This window comes from Dromiciops gliroides, chromosome 2 (assembly GCF_019393635.1).
Source record: "Dromiciops gliroides isolate mDroGli1 chromosome 2, mDroGli1.pri, whole genome shotgun sequence".
In the NCBI taxonomy this organism is placed as follows: domain Eukaryota; kingdom Metazoa; phylum Chordata; class Mammalia; order Microbiotheria; family Microbiotheriidae; genus Dromiciops; species Dromiciops gliroides.
The window spans coordinates 21,510,875-21,532,555 of NC_057862.1; the positions used below are offsets into that span (position 1 = coordinate 21,510,875).

General features: G+C 41.5%; 1 protein-coding gene across 1 annotated transcript in view; it reads left to right on the forward strand.

The window, feature by feature from the left end:
- Positions 1-501: 501 nt before the first annotated feature.
- The window catches only part of PHYHIPL (phytanoyl-CoA 2-hydroxylase interacting protein like), a 65,984-nt gene continuing 44,804 nt past the window's right edge, over positions 502-21,681 (forward strand). The window contains 1 exon segment of the mRNA XM_043983737.1: positions 502-739. Within this exon segment, the coding sequence (XP_043839672.1) occupies positions 631-739 (109 nt within the window). The 5' untranslated portion in view covers positions 502-630.

Here is a 21,681-nt window from a genome sequence, read left to right on the forward strand (position 1 = left end):
CAGCGCCCAGCCTGGCCCGTAGGGGGCGCTCATTCGTCGCCGCAGCGGGGAAGGGGGAGGAGCTGGGGGGGGCGCCCTCGCTCCTCCTCCGCCGCCCACCCCGGGCTGTGCGCGCGGACGGCCGTTTTCGCCCTCCCCCGCCCCACCCCGCCCCGCCCCGCCTCGCCTCGCGGGCTCCTGAGCCGGCGCCGGGGAGCCCGACGCGGCTCCCGCGGCCGTTGGCACAAGCACAGGGGGACTGGAGCAGGCGGGCGCGTGCGTGAGCTCAGGAGCGCCCGTGTGCCCCCGCGCCCTCCCGCCGGCGCCTGGCCGGCCTGGTCGTTCCCTCCCCACCCCCACCCCTCGGGCGCGCGCGCCCTCGCGCCCTCCTCCCGCCGGCCCCCTCCCGCCGCCTCGCGCCCTCGCGCCCCCTCCCGCTCTCCGCGCACGCGCGCCCGCTCCCGGCCCGGCTCCTCCGCCTCAGTCGGTGTCAGACGCTCACACGACCAGAGCCGCCGGAGCCGCCGGAGCCGCGTCGGGCCCCGGCGCTGGGGGAGAGCCGAGAGGAGCGCCGCGGAGCCGGGGAGGGCGGGCGGGAGAGACACGGACAGAGCGAGACCGAGAGGAAGAGAGGGGAGCCGGAGCCGGACCATGGACGTGCCGCCGCGCCTCGACCCTGCCCTGGGCAGCCCGGCCAGCCCGTGCGAGGACGTGATCAAGAACCTGAGCCTGGAGGCCATCCAGCTGTGCGAGCGCGACGGTGGGTCCGGAGGCGGGGGCGGGGGCCGGGGGGGGGGCGCGGGGCACAGCGACGGGCTGAGAGGAGGGGCACCCGAGGGAGCGCCGCGGGGGCCGGGGGGGTCGGGGAGGGGCTCCGGTGGGAGGCACATGTGGGGCGGGGGGCGCAGAGGAGGAGGGGGCTAAGTGACCGCGGCGAGGGGCCGCCCCGCGGGGCTGTCAGGTGCCCACACCGACCCACGGCGCAGGGGCCGGGGTGCTAAGGTCTCGGGGTCAGCGGGCTGGGGGAGCCGTGGGGGGGGGGCAGAAGAGGGGCTACCTTTGAACCCGGAAGGGGGGGTGCGCCTCTCTCCCCCTCCCCTTGGAGGTCTTTTGTAGCTTTCCCGGGCCAGAGCTCCGAGCCCCCCCCCCCCAGCTGGGCACGCGGACACACACTCACACACACACACACACACGCACACTCATGCACACTCACTCACACACTCACACTCTCACACTCGCCCCCTCGCAGAACAAAAGAAAACCCGAGCTCACCCCGTCGGAGCTCGGGGGTGCCCCGGCCGAGGCAGTCCCCTGCCCCTCGGCCTCCCCCCGCCCACCCCGGCCTTCTGCGGTCCCTCCTCGGGCGGGAAACCGTTCCGAACTGTGTGACCTTGGGCAAGTCACTTGGCCTTTTGGTCCGGGAGCCTCGGCTTCCTGCTCCGCCCGAGGAGGGCTTGGGCCGGGGGCTCCGGGCCGACTGCGGCAGGCCGGCGCGCTCTGCTCGGCCTGAAGGTGGAAATGGTCAGAAGGACCGTTTAGTCTCAGCTCCCTGTGCATAAACTTATCCTTTGTCTAGCAAAGAGTTTACGGCGTGCCGCCCACCCACCTATTTCAAACGTGCTTCCCCGCCACCAAAAAGAATCGCCCACCCCGCTAGCGCGAGGGGCGGCGACGGGGAAGCCCGAGGAGGGAGGGCTTCGCGTCTTTCAGCACCACGGACAGACACAACCTTCCGGGTTCTGGGGAGCGATTCCCTAACTGTCCAGGCTGGCACAGACCTGGCCTGGCCCAACGGGGTGATTCGGGAGGCCAGGCCCAGGCTGGGCCTTTGGTATGTGGAGGCTGAACCTCAGGCCCCCTGATAAAGTTTCTATCTCCGCAAAGGAGGAGGGCTGGCAAACTGTTACTCTGGCCAGTCTGGGTACTTGCGCTATGTCTGTGTTAAATAGATGGTTTGGGCAGTCAGGGCTATCTCAGTCATGCAGAACAAAACTTTATTTGTTTGAAAATCATCTGGCTAGTCAGATAACTGTGAAATTGTGTAGTTGACTCAGGAGAAATTTGTGTGTGTGTTGTTAGGAAGATGATGCTGTCACTTATGAATAAATTTAATATTAATTGTGGAAAATGAATATTACTTTGAACAACTTCTTGCCAAGGTTGATGCAGAGATTGGAAGTAGTTCACGTTTTTGATCACCACAATGATTTTGATATATGATCCTCTTATATGGGTGAGCAGAGGGTTCTTCTGTCCAAGTAATTGAAAGGGTGATAAATGGGTTAGACATTTCAATTCAGTAGAGGGCTTAGGACCTTATGTTAACGAAAGGAAATAGATAAACAAGATGATCATTGCTCTTGCAAAGGGTATTTGCATCTTAAAGTTTTTTTTCTCTATACTTCAGTAATATTTTGTCACTTTGTAGGATTCACAGATTGTAACTTAAAGTTTTTGTCTTTTCATTTTTTTTATTAATAGCACATTATCTATCCTGAATGACTAGATTTATTTCACACAATAAGGCTTTCTGATTTATTCTGTGCTACTCACGAAATGTTCTCTTTATGCCACCATATCAAAATACACATATTTTGTTTTGTTCTGTGTATTTATTGGCTTGAGAGAGAAAAATTTGGAATTCAAGAAATATAGATTTCATTTTTATTTACTTTGATCATTTATCAAATGCTTATTGCTATAGCAACTGAAGTAGACAAGTCATTATTTCACTGTGTCAACCCATTAATCTCAGCTTGAAAGAAACTGAATTTATTATATTCTTCTATACATTTTAGGGAATAGTAGGGAAAATGAAGCTTTGGTTAAATATTTAGATACATAGTACCACAATGTGTTAAAATTATTCTTCCTTTCTTTTGAAATAATAGATGCATCATTTTGATTATGTGAGTATGGTTGCTTGCACACAATGTAGACCTTTCTAACTGAACAAATCATATAACGTTAAATTTTTTAGGATCGTCCCCAAGCAGTACTCAGGAAGAGTACTAATTATTACAGATTTCTAATTGATTGAACATAGACTGATAAAGCAATGTTCAACTTTATAAAAATGGCATTTAATCGACCAGTCCAAAGAGTTGACCTGTCTATTTGAATGTTTATTAGAATAAAGGCATAGGCCATGCAGAAAGTTTACTTGAAGATTTGAACTTTCTCCTGTAATTATGCATTATGAACTAATGCTCAGGAAACTGAATGTACTATATCATCTGTAATATTTCAAAAATAACATAAAGTGCATTTTAAATAGCAGCAATGTTTGTTGCTTGTTGAAATTGTCATTTAAATGCCTCATGTTGAAGCATAGTCTTTATGGTCTTACATTATTAATAGGAAGTGTTGAAGGCTTCTACCCTCCAGCCATCTTCTCTTCTCCCAATCTTCTAATTCTCTCCCTCTCTACAAATCCATAATTTAGAAAGGACCAGAGGATGCAGGCATTATAGCCATCTCTTTGATTGGCTAAATTAACTATTGAATATTTTTATCGCTTATATGCAGCACCCTGATTTATTTGCCCTTGACATCATCACTTTTCTTTTACTTCATCACTCTATTGCTATTCCCACTCTTTCACTCCATTAATGTGTACATGTTCAACTACTCACACTGTGGAAAGAAAGCAGAAATTTTAAGAAATAATCATTAGAATTTGAACAAAATATCTGAGGAATAAAGTAAGTGCAGTTAACTGCTGTGTATGCCTTTCTTTGCACCATTTTTGCTCATATAGATGTTATACAGTGTTTTATATACTGCCCATCCACAACACTCATAGTTTTGTGTGTTTTATGCTATCCTTTTTCTTGTATGTCTATTTTTCTTGTTTACATGCCTTTTTCATTGTATACTTTAGATTATTCTAGAGATTAGTCGTAGGAATTTACAGTGGTTTCCACTTTTTCATATTTTCTCAATGTCTTATTTTTATATTCTATGTGAGTCTAGGTGATACCATACTTGAATATTTATTCCTTAAGCAAAGGGGTTATTTTATCTATCAATATTTTGTATCAGTCCTAGAGACAATATGTTTCTAGTGTGATAGATTTTCTTTTTTCAGTTTTATGCATCTTTGCTACTAAGATAAAACCATCCCTTACCAAAGGCTTTCTGACAGTTTCATAAAGAGAAAGTCTAGATCAAAAGTTCTTCAACCTTTTTTGTGTGTTGTAGATCCTTGGCAATCTATTGAAGCCTATGGATTCCCTATCAGAATAAAGTTTTTTAAACGCATAAAACAAAATAACATGATTACAAAGGAAACAAATTATATTGAAACAATCATAAAAATATTTTTAAGAACCCCTGGTCTAGGAAGACCTTTGGTAGGAAGTTACCACAAGGGTTACCAATAGGTCTTCTACATCTCTGCTTTAAGGGAAACATACCTATTTACCCATATCTGCTAAAGGCAGAGGTTTTTACAGGCTTAAAATATGTATTTTTTTCAGATTATATACATGATAGATTTTAATTGTATTCCTTTTAACAGAAATAAAGATAATCCACATCTGGAGTCATCAACAAATGGAACCTACTTCTAATTCATTTCCTCCTTGCTTTAGACATTTATTGCCTGATGCTGGGATGGATATCTATATTTTTTAATCCTATTATCATACATGTACACAATGTCACTGTTGTTTTTTCCTTCCATAAACAAAAGAATTTTATCTCTGGTTTTTTTTTTAACTTGAATCCAAGCTCTTTGTTTACTTTTAAATCGTTTAGGATGAAAACACAAAATTAATTGGTAACATACAGCATTGGAAAACTAAATGCTATCTCCCCCAGTACCAGACTTTCTAAGAGGTGTTAATTCTTCAATCATGATGTTTTTGTTTGCCTAGGTCTACTTCATCCTAAGGGTGAAAGCTTCAGATGCTAGTCAGCAAAGGAACACATTTTAAATGGATTGCACAGCCTGAAGCTGATAGGCTTTTTTTTTTTTTCCATCTTTGTTTCCTAACAAAGGTATTCAGGGTGTTGAGGGGAAATTTTGAAAATGACATGCTAGCCTTTAAACATAAAAAGAATGGATTGCCTTTTAATTTGGTGTGGCGTTTCCCCATGTTGTAGGGGCTTCCTATCCCACAATGATTTGCATGAAAATGATTTAGTATCTACTAACCAAACTGTACACTTGAAAATCTAAAAGGATGCAAAAATAATAAATACTATTAAATGCAGGGCTATATTATTATAGTGCCATTTATGAGGCTGAAATGAGATAAATATGCAAAATGCATTGCAAACTTAAAGTGATCTGTGAATATTAGCTATTATTATGATTATCTTTTCTGAACCAGTGAACTTATTGTAATACTTGTACCTGTTGGAAGTAATCTCCATGAAAAGAATAGAACAACAGACCAAAAATAGCTGCCACACACCTTGGAAAAATTCATTTTTCATATGTCTTAAGATGATCTAGTCCTCTTGTGTCGGCAGTGATTAAGCGGATCGGTATGTCTTCTAATATGATAAAGAACAGTGTCTTCAAACACATTTAATTTCCCCTGAAATTTTCTATTTTAGGGTGCTATCAAGTGTAAGTAGCAGGGAGTAGAGGATACAGGGGCTTCCTTGTAGGCAGGATGACCTGGGTTCAAGTCCAGCCTTTGCACATAATGACTATGTGAACTAGAACATGTTATTTAACCTTCCTGAGCCCCCCTCCCAGCAGCCCTCTAAGACTACAAGTTGCAGAACAAGCTCCCCAATTACTTGGGCAGAGGAGAGATCCTTGCAGATGAGATCACAGGTCCATGCCCTCCTTCCTACCTCCCTGCAGTGCCCCCCACCCCTAATTGACAATGTCATTGTCAACTTCACTCCTAAAACCTGTTTTCTGTTTCCATTTGAACAAATGAAATGTCTTTTAAGTTATTTGATACATTTTCTTAAACGCATTGTTTTCTGCCTAGATTTTTTAAAACTGGGTGAGTTCATTGTAAACTTCCTTCTGCCCTACTTTATGTTTGTATTTATAATTTCCTCTGAGTTGTCGATTTGACTCTCAGAAATCACTTTTTTGTCTCTGTTGTGTATAAAACTGCATTGAGTTTTCATTAGTTGGGCGGGGGGAGGCAGAAAAACACCTTCAACAATGTGAGATCATGTTAAAACAATGTATAGTCTTAGTAGGAGTAATAATTTGTTCTAAAGGTAGACCAGAAAGCTGTTTGAGCAAAAGTCACATCAAAGTAGATGTAACTTGGCTCCCTCCAGTGGCAGGAATGACTCATGTCATTATTACTAACACTGGCGACTTGTTTTCCAGCTAGGCTGAAGGGTCAGAGCCTCACTATTTGCAAAACATTATCTAGGAAGCCAACATGAAAGTTTATATTCCAGGCATTTGGATTTATTTCTAGTAATATTTCTCCCTGACATAAACCTGCTCTCTCTCTTTCTGGGCTATATGCAGAATAGTTACTTCATCTTTTATACATAGGCATACACACACACACACACACAAGTATATTTATATATATGAATATGTCTATACATATTATATATGTATAGATATATGCACATATGTGTATAAAAGATCAAGTAAGTATGCTGCACATAGCCTAGAAAGAGGGAAACTAGGTTTATCTTATGTCTGTGTGTATACAGATAGATCCATAGAATGTAGTATAAATTTATCACTGTGGTCCTCAGTACCAGTAATGGATTCTCCTCTATCAATAATTTTAACACCAATTATAATTTGGTTTTCTTTCTAATTGTCCTTGTAAAACGTTTTTTCTACTCAGTTGTTTTCTGTTACATTCTGGAATTCCCCTCCTATGTTAAGGTTATTTTCCCTTTCTGCTTATTTTTTAATAAGAAGGCTCTCTTTGTCCTCTATTGATTATCTAGATTTCTTTTTACTTTTTTCCAAGTTTCATTCATGCGTATATATGCATGTATATATACACACATACACATGCACACATACATATGTTATATATGTTATCTATAGGAGACATTTTAAGATCACTACTAGTCATCTAGTAGGATTTATTGAACACGTGCTGTGTGCAGAGCATTGACTCGATGTGTATGTAGCTGAAGGATATCAAAGGGGACATTGTACCTCATTAGGGTTAGTTGAGGACACAGTGAATATTCACATGCAAGTAGAGAGACATATAAAGAATGATTTCATAGAGCAAGAAATAAACACATGACAAATAATATTCAGAAGTACTGAAAGGTCTGGGAAAGTAAATATCTATTCAGAGAGCTTTCAGTTGTGGAGTCCTGACTGGAGGAAGTGAGTTTTCAGTGGATTCGGAAAGTAGTGAGGGTCATAGACTTGGGGAGACATGAAGAGGAAGGAAGCAAACCTTTCAGGCAGAAGAAATGAGACATGCTAAGACAGGGGCTCTTAACCTGAGATTCATAGATAGATTTAAAGGAGTCTATGAATTTGGATAGGAAAAAATGCCATCTTTATTTTTACTAACCTTTAACTTAGATTTAGAATTTCCCTAAATGATTTAAAAACATTATTCTGAGAAGGGGTCTATAGGCTTCATCAGACTGCCAGGGGGCCCAGGATATGAAAATGGTTAAGAAACCCCGTGTTCTTAACACCCTTGTGTTGAGTGTCAAAAACACCCATGAGACAGGAGTGTTCTTTTGCCTCCTTGAAATGGAAGTGGGAAATGGCAAGCAGATTAGCTGGTCTGGAGTGAGGAAAATCCAAAAAATGATATATGTATGGGTATGGAATTTGTGGGCAAAAAGATCATGGAACACAGAATAGTCCACAATTGTAAATGGGTAGTCCCATTTTTAAAAAATGGAGTTAGTACATAAATGGGGAAGGTCGGTGGCACAATGGATGGAGTACCAGGCCTGGAGTCAAGAAGACCCAATTTCAAATCTGGTCTCAGACACTTATTAGCTGTGTGACTCTGGACAAGTCACTTAACCCTATTTGCTTCTGTTACTTCATTTGAAAAATGAGCTGGAGAAGGAAATGGCAAACTACTCCAGTGCGTTTGCCAAGGAAACCCAAATGAGGTCATGAAGTCAGATACAACTGAAACTCCTGAACAACAAGAAAAGTATATAAATAATGGTGTCTTCTTTTGTATAAATTTAAGGGTTACAAAATACTTTTCCCACAACAACTCTTCAAGGTAGATCATTTTATTTCCCCCACATTACAGAAGAGAAAACTGAGCCTGAGATTATAATCGTCCCATGTTCATAGAATCAAAACCACAGACTCTCAAGAGTTGTAAGGGACCTATGACGTTACCAAGTTCAACCTAAATCTGAAGAAGAATCTTTTGATAATACCCCACAAGTGATGCTCCAACTTTTGCTGGAAGTGGGGGAGTGTGGAGGGGTGTCACTCATTCAAGGCAGCCTGATTCACTTTTGGGGGAGGGGCAGGGCAGTGAGGGTTAAGTGACTTGCCCAGGGTCACACAGCTAGTAAGTGTCAAGTGTCTGAGGTCTTATTTGAACTCAGGTCCTCCCGAATCCAGGGCCAGTGCTTTATCCACTGGGCCACCTAGCTGCCGCCTGATTCATTTTTAAATAGCTTTCATTGTTAGCAATTTTTTCCTTAACTCAAACTTAAATTTGCTTCTTTGTAACTTCCAACCAATATAACTTATTCTTCTCTCTGAGACCAAGCAGAATAACTCTATTCTCTCTTCCATATATCCAGTCCTTAAAATACTTCTAGAAAGCTAGGTAACATTCCTCCCTGCTTTCTATCCGTCTTCTCTTCTCTGAGATAAGCCTCTTCATTTCCTCAGATGATGAGCGTAGATAAAATCGATGCCCCTTCTTGCTTGCCATCCTCTGGGTGCTCTCCACCTTATCATTATCCTTACAAAAAGGTGGTGCCCATGTTGGCCCTATATTTGCATCACACATTCCTCTCCATTCATTCTATAACCCTCTGACCCTGGCCTCCTTGCCATTGCTCACTCATGCCTGGGCAGCGAGGTGAATCAGTGCATAGAGCACTGGCCCTGAAGTTGGGAGGACCTGACTTCAAACCTCACCTCAGACACTTCCTATCTGTGTATCCTTGGGCGAGTCACTTAACCCCAATTGCCTTAAAACATTCAGGGCCATATCCAGTCATCCTGATAATATATCTTGCCACTGGGAAATGTGCAATAAGCCTCCAGATGACTCTGGAGGAGAGAAGCTGATGACTTTACACGGCCCTCCCTCACTTAAATCCAGTTCACTGCAAATTATGACATGACCCTGATGTCATTCATGGTCCTCTTCTAGAAGGAAGGATAAAACAACCACCACCACCACCACCTTCATGCCTAGAGTTCTCCCCCTTCTCACCTCTATCACCTGACTTCCCTAGTATCATTCAGATTCCAGCTAAATTCTCACCTTCTACAAAAAGTCTAAATTCCCCCTAATGTTATTGCCTTTCCTCTGTTGATTCTCTCCAATTTATACTGCATATATATCATGTTTGGTACATAGTCATTAGCATATTATCTCCCCCTCTCATTAGACTTGGAGCTCCTTGAGAGCAGGGATTTTTATTTGGTTTTTGCCTTTCTTTGTATTCCCAGAGCAGAACACAGATTATATCTTTGGTCCTTTCCTCTTTTCTCTCTATGCTCTATCCCTTGCCAATGTTATTTTTTCTTAATGGCTTCAGTAATAATCTCCAGGCAGATAACTCCCAGGGTCCCTGGATATAACCTTCATCTCTTCAATTAGCCCAAGTTCCATCATTTCAACTACTCGGTAGATGTCTTATACAGGCTATACTGTGGGAACTCTACTGTAGCATATCCCAAACTGAACCCAACATCCCTGTAAAATCTGTCTCATCTGCCAGCTTCTAATTCTATTCATGCCTGATCTCACTGATTTATCACATGCACCCAAAGTTACAGACTCTGGGTTGCAAGGGATCTCACCAGGACATCTAGTCCAACGGAATCTAACAGATTCAGCAAACATATTTAACAAATATTTCTTGAGTGCCGACTGCACATAGCGCTATCCTAGGCACTGGAGATACAAAGTAAAAAATGCAACAGCCCTGATCCTTTCTGGAACTTTCATTTGAATGGGGAAATGTGTCATACACGTTTAAGTCTGACACAAAGGAATTGAATAGAGGGAAAACATTAACAACTGGTTGGATGAGGGAAAGACTTTATGAAGGAGATGGCACCTGTGCTCAGGCCTGAAAGAAAGTGAGGATTCTGAAAGCTGGAAATGCTGAAGTGCATTCAAGGCAGGTTCGGTGATGGTGCATGGAGACTGAAGACAGGATGATGAGTTCAGGTAACAGCTAGTGGTATAGTAGAAAGAGCACTTACTCCAGAGTCAAAGGACTTAGGCTCAAATGGCACCATGAAGAGAGTGTCCTGGAGTTGGGAGGACCTGAGTTCAAATTCAGCCTCAGACAATTACTAGCTTGGTGACTCTTGGCAAGTCACTTCAACCTGTTTGCTTCACTTTCCTCATCTGTAAATGAGTTGGAGATGGAAATGGCAAACCAGTCCAGGATCTCTGCCAAGAAAACCCTAAATGGGGTCACAAAAAGTCAGACACAACTGAACTCAACAACCCCACCTCTGTAAACTTTGGCAAGTCATGACTTTGTCTGGCCTCAGTCTCTTCATCTGTACAATAGGGGTTGAACTGGATGACCTCTGAGAGCTCTTCTGACTCTAGATCTATAGTTGGAACAGGCCATTTTGACATGAATATAGAGTTCTTGAAGGTGGGAAACATGCAATAAACCTGGAAAAGTCATGGGAAACTACTGAAGATTTTTGAGCAGAGAAATGGCAGCGTCAGTGCCAAGCTCTAAAATTACTTCAGCACTTATCATTTGAAGGCTGGATTAAAGAGGGGAAAGATGAGAAGGAGACAGTTGCAGTACTTTGGGACAGAAGCCTGTCTTGGTTTTCCTACCACTATCTGACTACTCCTTAATTTCCTTCTCTGTGTCTTCATCTGGGTCCCACTTCCTAACTGGGTGTCCCCCTTCTCTCCCCATGCTCTACCCTCTCCAGGCCCCATATTAGCCAGTCTTCTCTTCTCCCTCTATTCTGTTTCACCCCATGATCTCATCAGCTGTCATCTCTATGCTGGTGATTCTTAAACCTATTATCCAAGTCTGACCTCTCTTTGACCTTCATTTTCATATCTCTAACTACTTACTGGACATCTCCAACTGGATGTCCTATAGATGTCTTAAACTCAGCATGTCCAAAACTGAACTAATTATCTTCTCCCCTTCCATTTCTTAAACTCCAGGAGCTTCTTATCCCTTCCTGAAGGCAAATATAAAATTGGCATTCAAAGCCTTTAAAAATTGGCCCTCTCCTAACTTGCCAGACTTCTTTTTACCTCACTCCTTTATGCTGTGATTCAGCCTTTTTACTAGTACTCAAGCAAGACATCAGGGTCCTAATTTCTTGGCAATTTTCACTGCCCATCCTCCAAGCCTAGAATTCTTTCCATCCTCATCTCCACCTGTTGGCTTCCCAGATTTCTTTCAGGTACTAGCTAAACTCCTATCTTCTACAAGAAGTCCTGATCCCCTGAATGCTAGTGCTTTCCTTCTATAGATTATCTTTGATTCATCCTTGTATATTTCATGTTTGTACATCATGTTTGCATGTCTCCCTCATAAGATTCTTGAGCTACCTGAGAACAGGGGTTTTCTTTTGCCTTTCTTTGTATCTCCAGCATTTAATACAATTCCTGGTACATAGTATGCACTTACTAAGTGAATATTGGTCAAATGACTAAGTGAACTAGGGTTACATCCACAATGAATGAAAAATATTCACTATGCTTAAGGATCTTAGAATCTATTAGAAGGAAAATATGAAAATAAATTGGTGCATACTTGATAATTCCCAAAAGAAATTCTCCTCAGATCCATAGAGTCTCCTTGAGGGATAAAATATGTAAACAGGTTAGGGTTTATATGCTACTTTGAGGAGGGAAGGGTAGAATATGACAATTGTGGGAAACAAGGGCTAGATTCCCAGAGGAAATGGTACATGAAATATATAGTGAATGAAGTTAAGATGTAGAGAAGATGAAGGAAATATATTCCAGCTATGGGGGATAATATGGACAAAGTCATGGAGGTAGAAAGTGGAGTACCAAGCTTGGAGAATGTCAAGGCCATCTGTTTGATTGGTAGTGGTCCTAATAATTTGGTAAGCCTGAAAAGATAAGTTCGAGCCAACTTATAAAGGGCTTTAGGTGGCAAACAAAGGAAGTTGTATTTTCATGGATGAGAGCCAGTGAAGCCTCTTAAGGTTAGTAATATGATCAATCTTGTGATATCGGTTGGGTAGCCTAGCAACTTTGGTAGATAGATTAGAGAGAGAAAAGAACTGAAAGCCCACAGTCTAGTTTGGAAGCTTTTATGATCATTCTCAGCCTGAGCTAAGGTGATGAAATTGTCAGGAGACGTATCAGATGAGCAATCACATGAATACAGAATGTACAAAACTTGGTAAATTTCTAGATATAGAGAGTGAGGGAACATCAAGACATAATGATGACACTGAGTTTGCAAACGTGATGACTGGAAAGCATTTAATTATCCTCAAAGAAAGTAGAGAATGGGTCATTTGGGGGAAAACTAATACAATAAGTTCTGTTTTGGATATGATGTGTTTGACATCTTTTGGTAGGGTGTTAGGAAATGATGTGGTAGGACATTTTACTGGAGATGTTCAACTGGCAGTTGAGGATGTGGGATGTGATCTTAGAAAAGAAAGTAGGACTGGATAGGTAAGTTTTGGAGTCATATGTACAACCGTGAAAACAACTTCTTGGAGCCAGTAAAGTTGTGAAGAGAAAAAAATGTAGAGGGAGAAAAGCAGAAGTCCGAAGAACCTTGAGAGAAACTAGTTTTTAGGGAACAGAAAATGTTTGATGCTCCAGCAAAGGAGCTCAAAATGAGTGATTAAATAAGCAGGAGGAGAACCAAGTAAGAGCAAGGCCATGAAATCCAGGGAGAAGAGAATATTTAGGAGATGGGGGTATCCCTTGGTGTTCTGATTTTGTAGAAATATCAAGAAAGAGGAGGAATCTCAAAAGGTCATCATACTAAGCCACTGAGAAGTCATTGGTGACCTTGGAGTGTTCTTTGATTGGTGAGGCAGGAAGCCATATTAGGAGGTGTTGGAAAAATGAGAAATTAGAAGTAGAAAGCTTTTCTAGGAATATTACTGCAAAGGGAGGAGGTTTGCTCAATCAATCAACAAATATATGCTAAATTCTTTTTATATGCCAGGCACACTACATACAGAAAAAAACAAAGATAACCTGCTATAGCATTTGGGGTCAGGAGAGGTCTCCCACACGAAGATGGGATTTGAGATGTCTTGTAGAAAGCCAAGGAGTCAGGGACAGCTAGGTGGCACAGTAGATAAAGCACTGGCCCTGGATTCAGAAGGACCTGAGTTCAAATCCGGCCTCAACACGTGACACTAGCTGTGTAACCCTGGGCAAGTTCACTTAACCCTCATTGCTCGTGTAAATATATATAATTATTGTTATTGTTATTAGAAAGCCAAGGAGTCTAAGAGGTGTGGGTAAAGAGGGAGAGAGCTTGGAGGAAGCCAGTGCAAAGCCCATGGAGAGAGGAGATGGGATGTTATTTGTAAGAAAGGGCAAATCGGCCAGCATTTGAGAGCGTAGGGAGAGGAGCATGGTGTAAGGACACTAGAAGGATAGGCAGAGCTAGGGTTTGACATTTGGTCCAGTAGGTACGAGTCATTGAAGTTTGTGGTCAGATTTATGCTTTAGGGAGTTCACTTTGGCACTAAATGGAGAGTTGATTAGTGTGAGTAAGGAATTGAATCATGAAGACCAGGTCGAGGGACACTGCAGTTATCCAGGTAACAGGTGATCGAACAGATAGACAATGGTAGCAAAAGAAAATGACTTGGTCAGGTTAGAGATGTTTAAGGATTTTCACCAAGTATTTTGTGTTTGTTTTTGTTTTGTTTTTGTTGTTTTGCAGGACAAAACCATTCAGTAAATTCCACTGCTCCTTAGTAACCCTGAAGATCCTAAATAAATTCTGTTTCGCATTTAAAGTTCTTCAACCACCTGGACCTTTTCTAGGTCTTCTTACATACTACTTCTCCCTCACACTATGGTCTATCCATAATACCAGCCTCCTTACTGTCCTCACCCATAAGAAATGATTAGCACAGTGTCTGGCACATAGGTAGGTGCTTAATAAATGTTGATTGGTTGGTTTTAAAAAAGAATATCAGGGGCAGCTAGGTGTGCAGTGGATAAAGTACTGGCCTGGAGTCAGGAGGACCAGAGTTCAAACCTGACCTCAAACACTTACACTTATTAGCTGTGTGACCCTGGCAAGTCACTTAACCCCAATTGCCTCCAAAAAAAAAAAAAGAATATCATCAGAAAGAGGTATGAGCAGAAAAGAAGGTGGGCTTGTCCTGTAGTCAGAGCAAGGGAAAACCAGCGACAACCTGTGTGTCCTCTTGTATCCATGCAATGTTGAAAAGTCTAAGTGAGGACATCTGGGGAACATCTGTAGAGTATTTGTGAAGAATAATGGGGCAAAGGGTCTCTCAGATGAGAAATTTTGGACGGTTTGGGACCTATTTGGTGGAAAGAATTACACATAACAATGTCATGGATTGATGAATGAATGTGTGAGTGAGTGAAAAGCATTTATTAGGCATTTTACCATGTGCCAAGCCCCGTGATAGAACATGAGATAAAAATCAAAAAATGAAAATGGAACAATCACAGATCTAGAGAGGCGTCTGGCACATAGTAGGTACTTGGTTGATTGAAGATGAAAAGACTCATTAGACCAGAGGTTCTTCACCTCTTTGCATCCTGGACCCTCTAGGCAGTCTGGTAAAGCCTATTGACTTCTCAAGTCATATTTTTAAATCAATAAAATCATATTTTACAAAATTACAAAGGACTTATAATAAAGGAAACCAATTATTTAACAGTTTTCAAAATGTTTTTAAAATGTTCCCTAGTCTGGGTGAAGAATGCCTACTTTACACCATCTGCATCATTCTGCCTCTCCACCATTCCTTTATTCCACCCCTGAATTCTTCAGGACAGTATAACAGGACACATGGATTGATGAAGCAGAGACAACAGAACCTAGGGTACAAGATCATTGAAAAAGAAAAGAGGGGATAGACACTGGCATATAAACACCCACTTACTTCACTCTTCCTTCCCCCAACATACTACATGAACTATTCACACATTCCTCCACTATACCCAAAATGAAACAGCCATAGATCCATGTGTATGTGGTGTATATTATATATGTGTGTGTGTGTGTGTTATATATATGGCACCTAGTTGGTACAATGGTTACAGTGCTGGGCCTGGAGTCAGGAAGAACTGACTAAATTCAATTCCAGACTCCAAGCAAGTCACCCTGTTTGCTTTGGTTTCTTCGTCTGTAAAATGGAGATAATGCTAGGGTGTTGTGAAGATCAAACGAGATAATAATTTTAAAGTGCCTGGCACTCCTCATCACCCCATTTCCGGTCCTTGCCTAGTCTTAACAACCTGCTAATAGATGTAGAAATTCTGACTGAGGCCTAGCTGTCTGTGTATATTTGCCATTTACTAGCATAGAGGAGATTGGAAGCATCTCTTCCCAAGAGAGGAGTTGTGCTCTGTTGATACTTGGAAGCTAAGGTCTCTAAAGAGTCGCCGTGGACATTCAGAGTAGAAATGGCACGATTCCTTCTTGCTTCTGTGGTGGGGTGTTCTAGAGCAGAGAGATTCCATCCAAAGAGTCCTCTGCTCGGGGAGATGGGGCTGCTTCTTCATTTTAGAGACGACCGTGTCCAGATTCTTGGGGGGAAGGGAAGGAAACTCACTGCAACAATCTCCCTTGGAAGATAGTAGCATTAGGTTCACTGGGACTTCAGGTTTGTCAAGATCTAAATCAGAGGCCCAAAGCAGTGCCTTACACATAGGGAATGCTCGATGATGGGCACGGGTCATCTTCCTTTTTCCGTGTATTTGTATTCCTAGGGACTTGGCACATAGTAAGTGCTTAATAAATGCACACTGACTGAGTGGATAAACATCAGTTAAATGGATAAATGATCTGATAATTCTGGGGAAAAGAAGTTAATTTTGTCCATTGATATTAATATCTAGACTAAATTTGTTTATATTAAAGGGGTGTATCGTCATTAGGTTTTATTTGTACTTATATTACTTGTTCTAGTGTTTGTGATAACTGTGTGTAAATAAATCTGTCTCTTTTTTTGATAACCTGTGGGAGTGTTGGTAGTCAGTAAAAATCCTTTAGGCACATTCCATTAAAGGAGAAGTTGAAGAGGATTGCAAAGGGACTTTTACTTTGGCCTCTCTGAAAGGTTGGACAATCGTTGTTTGTCCCATTTCCCCCAGGCCTCAGTGGTTTGGACAATTTGCCCAGAGTAATCCTATTCCAGAGCTTAAAGATAGACAGGAAATAGGAAGTTACCCCTCAGATATCTCATAGTAAGTTTTGCAGTTTTCTCAGTTGTTTATAACACAATATTGTGTATTATAATTTTAAGTGTTTATGCATCATGAGGCAGCAGAGCACAGTGAACAGAGAAAAGGCCTTTGGTTCAAGTGGCCACCTTAACAGACCCATGACTGTAGGACCCTGTGGGGCAGGTCACTTCTTTGCTCCACTGCAGGAGGCAGAAGGTGCTGATCTGTATGGGGGGAGGGCGTTTGCTCCAGAGGCCCTAGATGAATGCAACCCTAGGGCCAGCCTTAGGCCCCTCAAGTCCATGGGCCAACACACATGGATTGAATGAGCACTTCTCACTTTGGTTACCCCTTTACTCAAGATGATTTAAAGGTGATGTTCACTGGCTTTGATAGAGATAATATAATTATATGAAAAATGATTCTCAGAAATAAATTGTTCTGTGATGTTTGCTTTCCGGCAACACCCAAGGTTCTGTTTTTCTACATTAAGCAAAACTATAGAATTTAGGGAAACAAAATAGACAGGCCAGCCCAGTGGGTGTGTAGCTGTCAGATAGACAGGTGGTTATTTCAAACTGGGGTATTATGTTAGATAAGCCCATGAGGAAAAGAAGCCTCAAAACTATGACCCAAACGACAGTGGATTTTCTTTCTATGTTGCTTCTGGGAAGCATGTTAAAGGTATAATTTTCAATATTACAGTGTAAAGAATCTATATCGATTTTCCCTTTATTAGTACCACACGCAAAATAAATGAGCTACTGGAATTCAAAAGAGTGAGGAAGTAATGGTGCTAAGATTAAGGAAAGAAAAAGGTTTGGCAACTTTAGTTTGAGGATTTTTTTTCACTGCATGCAGTTATGTACTGCCAGAGGTTTAATTTAACCTTGAAACTACTCATTTTAACATGTTTAATGAGGCAAATATTTGTTTGCTAGTTTGCAACTCAGTCACATTCTTTTCAAAAGTTCACCCATGTCCTTGAATAGTCTTGCTGGTTTATGCCATTCACTTTAAAAAAAAAAAAACAAAAAACAACTGATCATTTGTTGTATTAAGTATTTTTCAAGCTATACTGCAACTCAGCAGTTAGGGCTTTTGTCATGTATTTTTTATCATGCTGTCAGTTAAATAAGCCAACTCCCCTAGGGTTTGACATAAACATCATATATATATTTATATGTGTGTATTTGTATTTTTAATGAGAAAACAAAAAATGTTTTTAAATCTCATGGCTAAGAAGCAGGAGCTCTGAAATTTGCATCTCATGTTCTTCTAAGAAGTCTTTCCTTCATTGAAATTCTAGAAGTAAAATTTATGTAAATAAATTTTAGGTTGAAATACTGGTAAACATTTGAACTATTATCCAGCAACACTTTCTCCACTCATATTTTGTACTGTGGTATAGTTTCCTGTATAATTCACTATTTTCAAATAAGATCTTTTTTCACATTATATTGAAGCATTATCATTCTGTTGTATAATGCTTTGAGGAAAATTTTTGTTTGTAATTAGCTTTTAGTTTGTCCAACTTTTCCATTGAAGTCCACTCCCACTTCTGCCCCCTTCCCCACTTCATTCGACTCTAGAAAGTCATGTTAATCCCTGAGAGATGCTACTGAGTTGTAAAGCCATTGAATCAAAGCCCAGCCACTGGGAGCGTCCACTGCACCCTGAGCCATCAGCAGTTGCCTTGACTTGCCACTGGACTTTGATGACTGGAAGAGAGTGAGGCTGAGGACTTTTCTCAGTTCTGCCTCACTTAAATCCAATTTATGTGGGAATCAAAAGACATCCCCACACCATTTTTGCCTATCAAAGTACTGTGGCAACTGACAAGTGACAAAGCAGAAAGTTGGATACACTGGGAGCTGTAGTCATAACCCTACACACAGGTGGCTCAGGCTGTAGGATCATCTGCTCATTGGACTGAGGCAGCAGTGGGATTCGGCAGCTCCCTGGGTGTCTGAGCAACCTTTCGGAAGGACTGCACTGCTCACCTCCTGGCACGAGGAAGGGGCTAGGAAAGGTGACTAAAAATTGTCATGGCCTACTTACCATGGAGGCCCTAATCCCAACCTGCATTTAAAACTAAAAAACAAAGTACAAAGACATCTGCGAAGATGATTTTACTCACTATCAGCACATGGAATGTCCACACGCTTAAGGACAATGTGAAATCCAGAAGACCTGCAAGACAAAGAGCCCTTGTTGGGAGAGATCTCAGCAGGATCACATCCAAATAGCAGCCCTGAGTCAAACAAGGCTGGCCAATGAAGCCCAATTGACTGAAGTCAGAGCTGGAGGCGCATTTTTCTGGAGTGGCCACAGTGAAGGGGAGTGCCATGAAGCTGGTGTGGGTTTTGGATCCAAACTAATCTAGTCAGGGCAGCTAAGGGGCACAGTGGGTAGAGCACCAGCCCTAGAGTCAGGAGGACCTCAGTAAAAATCCAGCCTCAGACACTTGACACTAGCTGTGTGACCCTGGGAGAGTCACTTAACCCCAATTGCCTCATTCCCCCCCCCGAAAAAAATAATCTAGTCAACAAGCTTATATGTTCCCCAAAAGAAGTGAATGACAGGCTTATGACAATACAATTGCCACTTGCAGGAAAGCGCCACACCACCATCATCAGTACATTTACTCCCACCATGAGAAACCCTGATGAGGTCAAAGAAAAAATTTATGAAGACCTGGAGACCTTCATCATCAATGTGCAGAAAGAGAAGGAGCTTATAATTATGGGTGACTTTAATACAAGAGTAGGCATAGGCTACCAGATATAGCAGGGAGTCCTTGGGAGAAATCAAGTCAGAAATAGCAACAGCAATGGTCACTTAATCACTGAATACTTGTGCATCTCATGATGTTCTCATCACTAATACTGTCTTGCATTTTCCTAAATGCAATAAAACTTGGTGGATGCATACATCCTCACAGCAACATTTAACACATTTAATAGACTGTCATTGTAAGGAGAAAAGATAGGATGTGAGAGTGACTAAGGTCATGTGTGGCAGAGAGTGCTGAAATGATCATAGATTTATCTTCTCCAAGCTTTTTAAATACTCACATTCAACAAAAGTGGTGGCCCCAAGGCAAGATGACTACCAGAAGACTTCATGGCAACAGATTAGAGTGCTTCTCTTAGAGAGCAGTTTGTTGCTAACTCGGAAGAAAAACTGAGGGAACACATGCTTGGCAACAGTGGAGCAGAAAGTGAGTGGGCATTTTATATTGTCTACCATTACTTTAAATGGAATTTCTCTTTCTATCTCTTGCTGCTGAGCTTTGTTGGTCATGTATAGAAATGCTGATGATTTATGTGGGTTTATTTTATATCCTGCAACTTTGCTAAAGTTGTTCATTGTTTCAAGTAGTTTTTTAGTTGATTCTTTAGGATTCTCTAAGTATACAATCATATCATCTGCAAAGAGTGTAAGTTTTGTTTCTTCCTTCCCTATTCTAATTCCTTTAATTCCTTTTTTCTCTCTTATTGCTAAAGCTAACATTTCTAGTACAATATTAAATAATATAGGTTTTCATGGACATCCCTGTTTCGCCCCTCATCTTATTGGAATACCTCTAACTTATCCCCATTACAGATAATGTTTGCTGATGGTTTTAGGTAGATACTGCTTATTATTTTTAAGAAAGCTCCACCTATTCCTAACCTCTCTAGTGTTTTTAATAGGAATGAGTATTGTATTTTGTCAAACATTTTCTCTGCATCTATTGAGATAATCATATGATTTTGGGGTAGCTAGGTGGCGCAGTGGATGGATAGAGCACCGGCCCTGGATTCAGGAGGACCTGAGTTCAAATGTGACCTCAGACCCTTGATACTTACTAGCTATGTGACCCTGGGCAAGTCACTTAACCCCTGTTGCCCTGCAAAATAGATAGATAGATAGATAGATAGATAGATAGATAGATAGATAGATAGATAGATAGATAGATGATAGATAGATAGATTGATAGATAGATAGATAGATTGATAGATTGATAGATAGGTAGATAGATGTAAGCTAAGTTTCTTTATATAAATGGGAGTGTGTGTGTTATTCCCTCCCTGAATCACATCTGATGAGAGTGAGGTTGAAACAATGCTCACCCCTCCTTTCTTTCCCTCTATTGTAATGGGTTCTTTTTGTGCCTCTTCATATGATGTCTACCTGCCAAGACAAATCCAGGAACTCTATGAACACAATTACAAAAATACTTTTCACACAAATAAAATCAGATCTATATGTAAAAATATCAATTGCTCATGTATAGGCCAAGCTAATATAATAAAAATGATAATTCTACCTAAATTAGTTAACCTATTCAGTGCCATACCAATCAGACTACCTAAAAATTATTTTGTAGAGTTAGAAAAAATAATAACAAAATTCATCTGGAAAAACAAAAAGTCAAGAATATCAAGAGAACTAATGAAAAAAATGCACAGGAAGGTGGGCTACCATACCGAATTTGACGCTATACTATAAAGTGGCAGTCAAATTTATAAGAATGTAAGTCATTCCCAATTGAGGAATGGTCAAAGGATATGAACAGGCAGTTTTCAGATGGAGAAATCAAAGCTATCTATTGCCATATGAAAAAGTGCTCTAAATCACTATTGATCAGAGAAATGCAAATTAAAATAACTCTGAGCTACCACCTCACACCTATCAGATTGGCTAAAATGACAAAAAAGGAAAATAATAAATGTTGGAGAAGCTGTGGAAAAATTGGAACACTAATGCATTGTTAGTGAAGCTGTGAACTGATCCAACCATTCTGGAGAGCAATTTGGAACTATGACCAAAGGGCTATGGGACTGCTTATACATTTTGACCCAGTGGTACCACTGCCAGGTCTGTATCCAAAAATATAAGGTCTGTATCCAAAAATATAAGAGGGAAAATGACCCATATGTACAAAAATATTTATATCAGCTCTCTTTGTGGTGGCAAAGAAATAGAAATCGAGGGAATGCCTTACAATTGGGGAAATATGAGGTCCACAAACTCCTTAAACTCGACCGAGACAAATACTGAGCCCTGCTTACAAATGATGATGTCTGAACATTGTGTGTTATAAATTCTTGGCAGAGTTTGGATTGTCACAGTAGAGGCGTGAGATGGAACCAGGAGCACTTCAAGCAATTTTGAGGAGCCAGGAAAG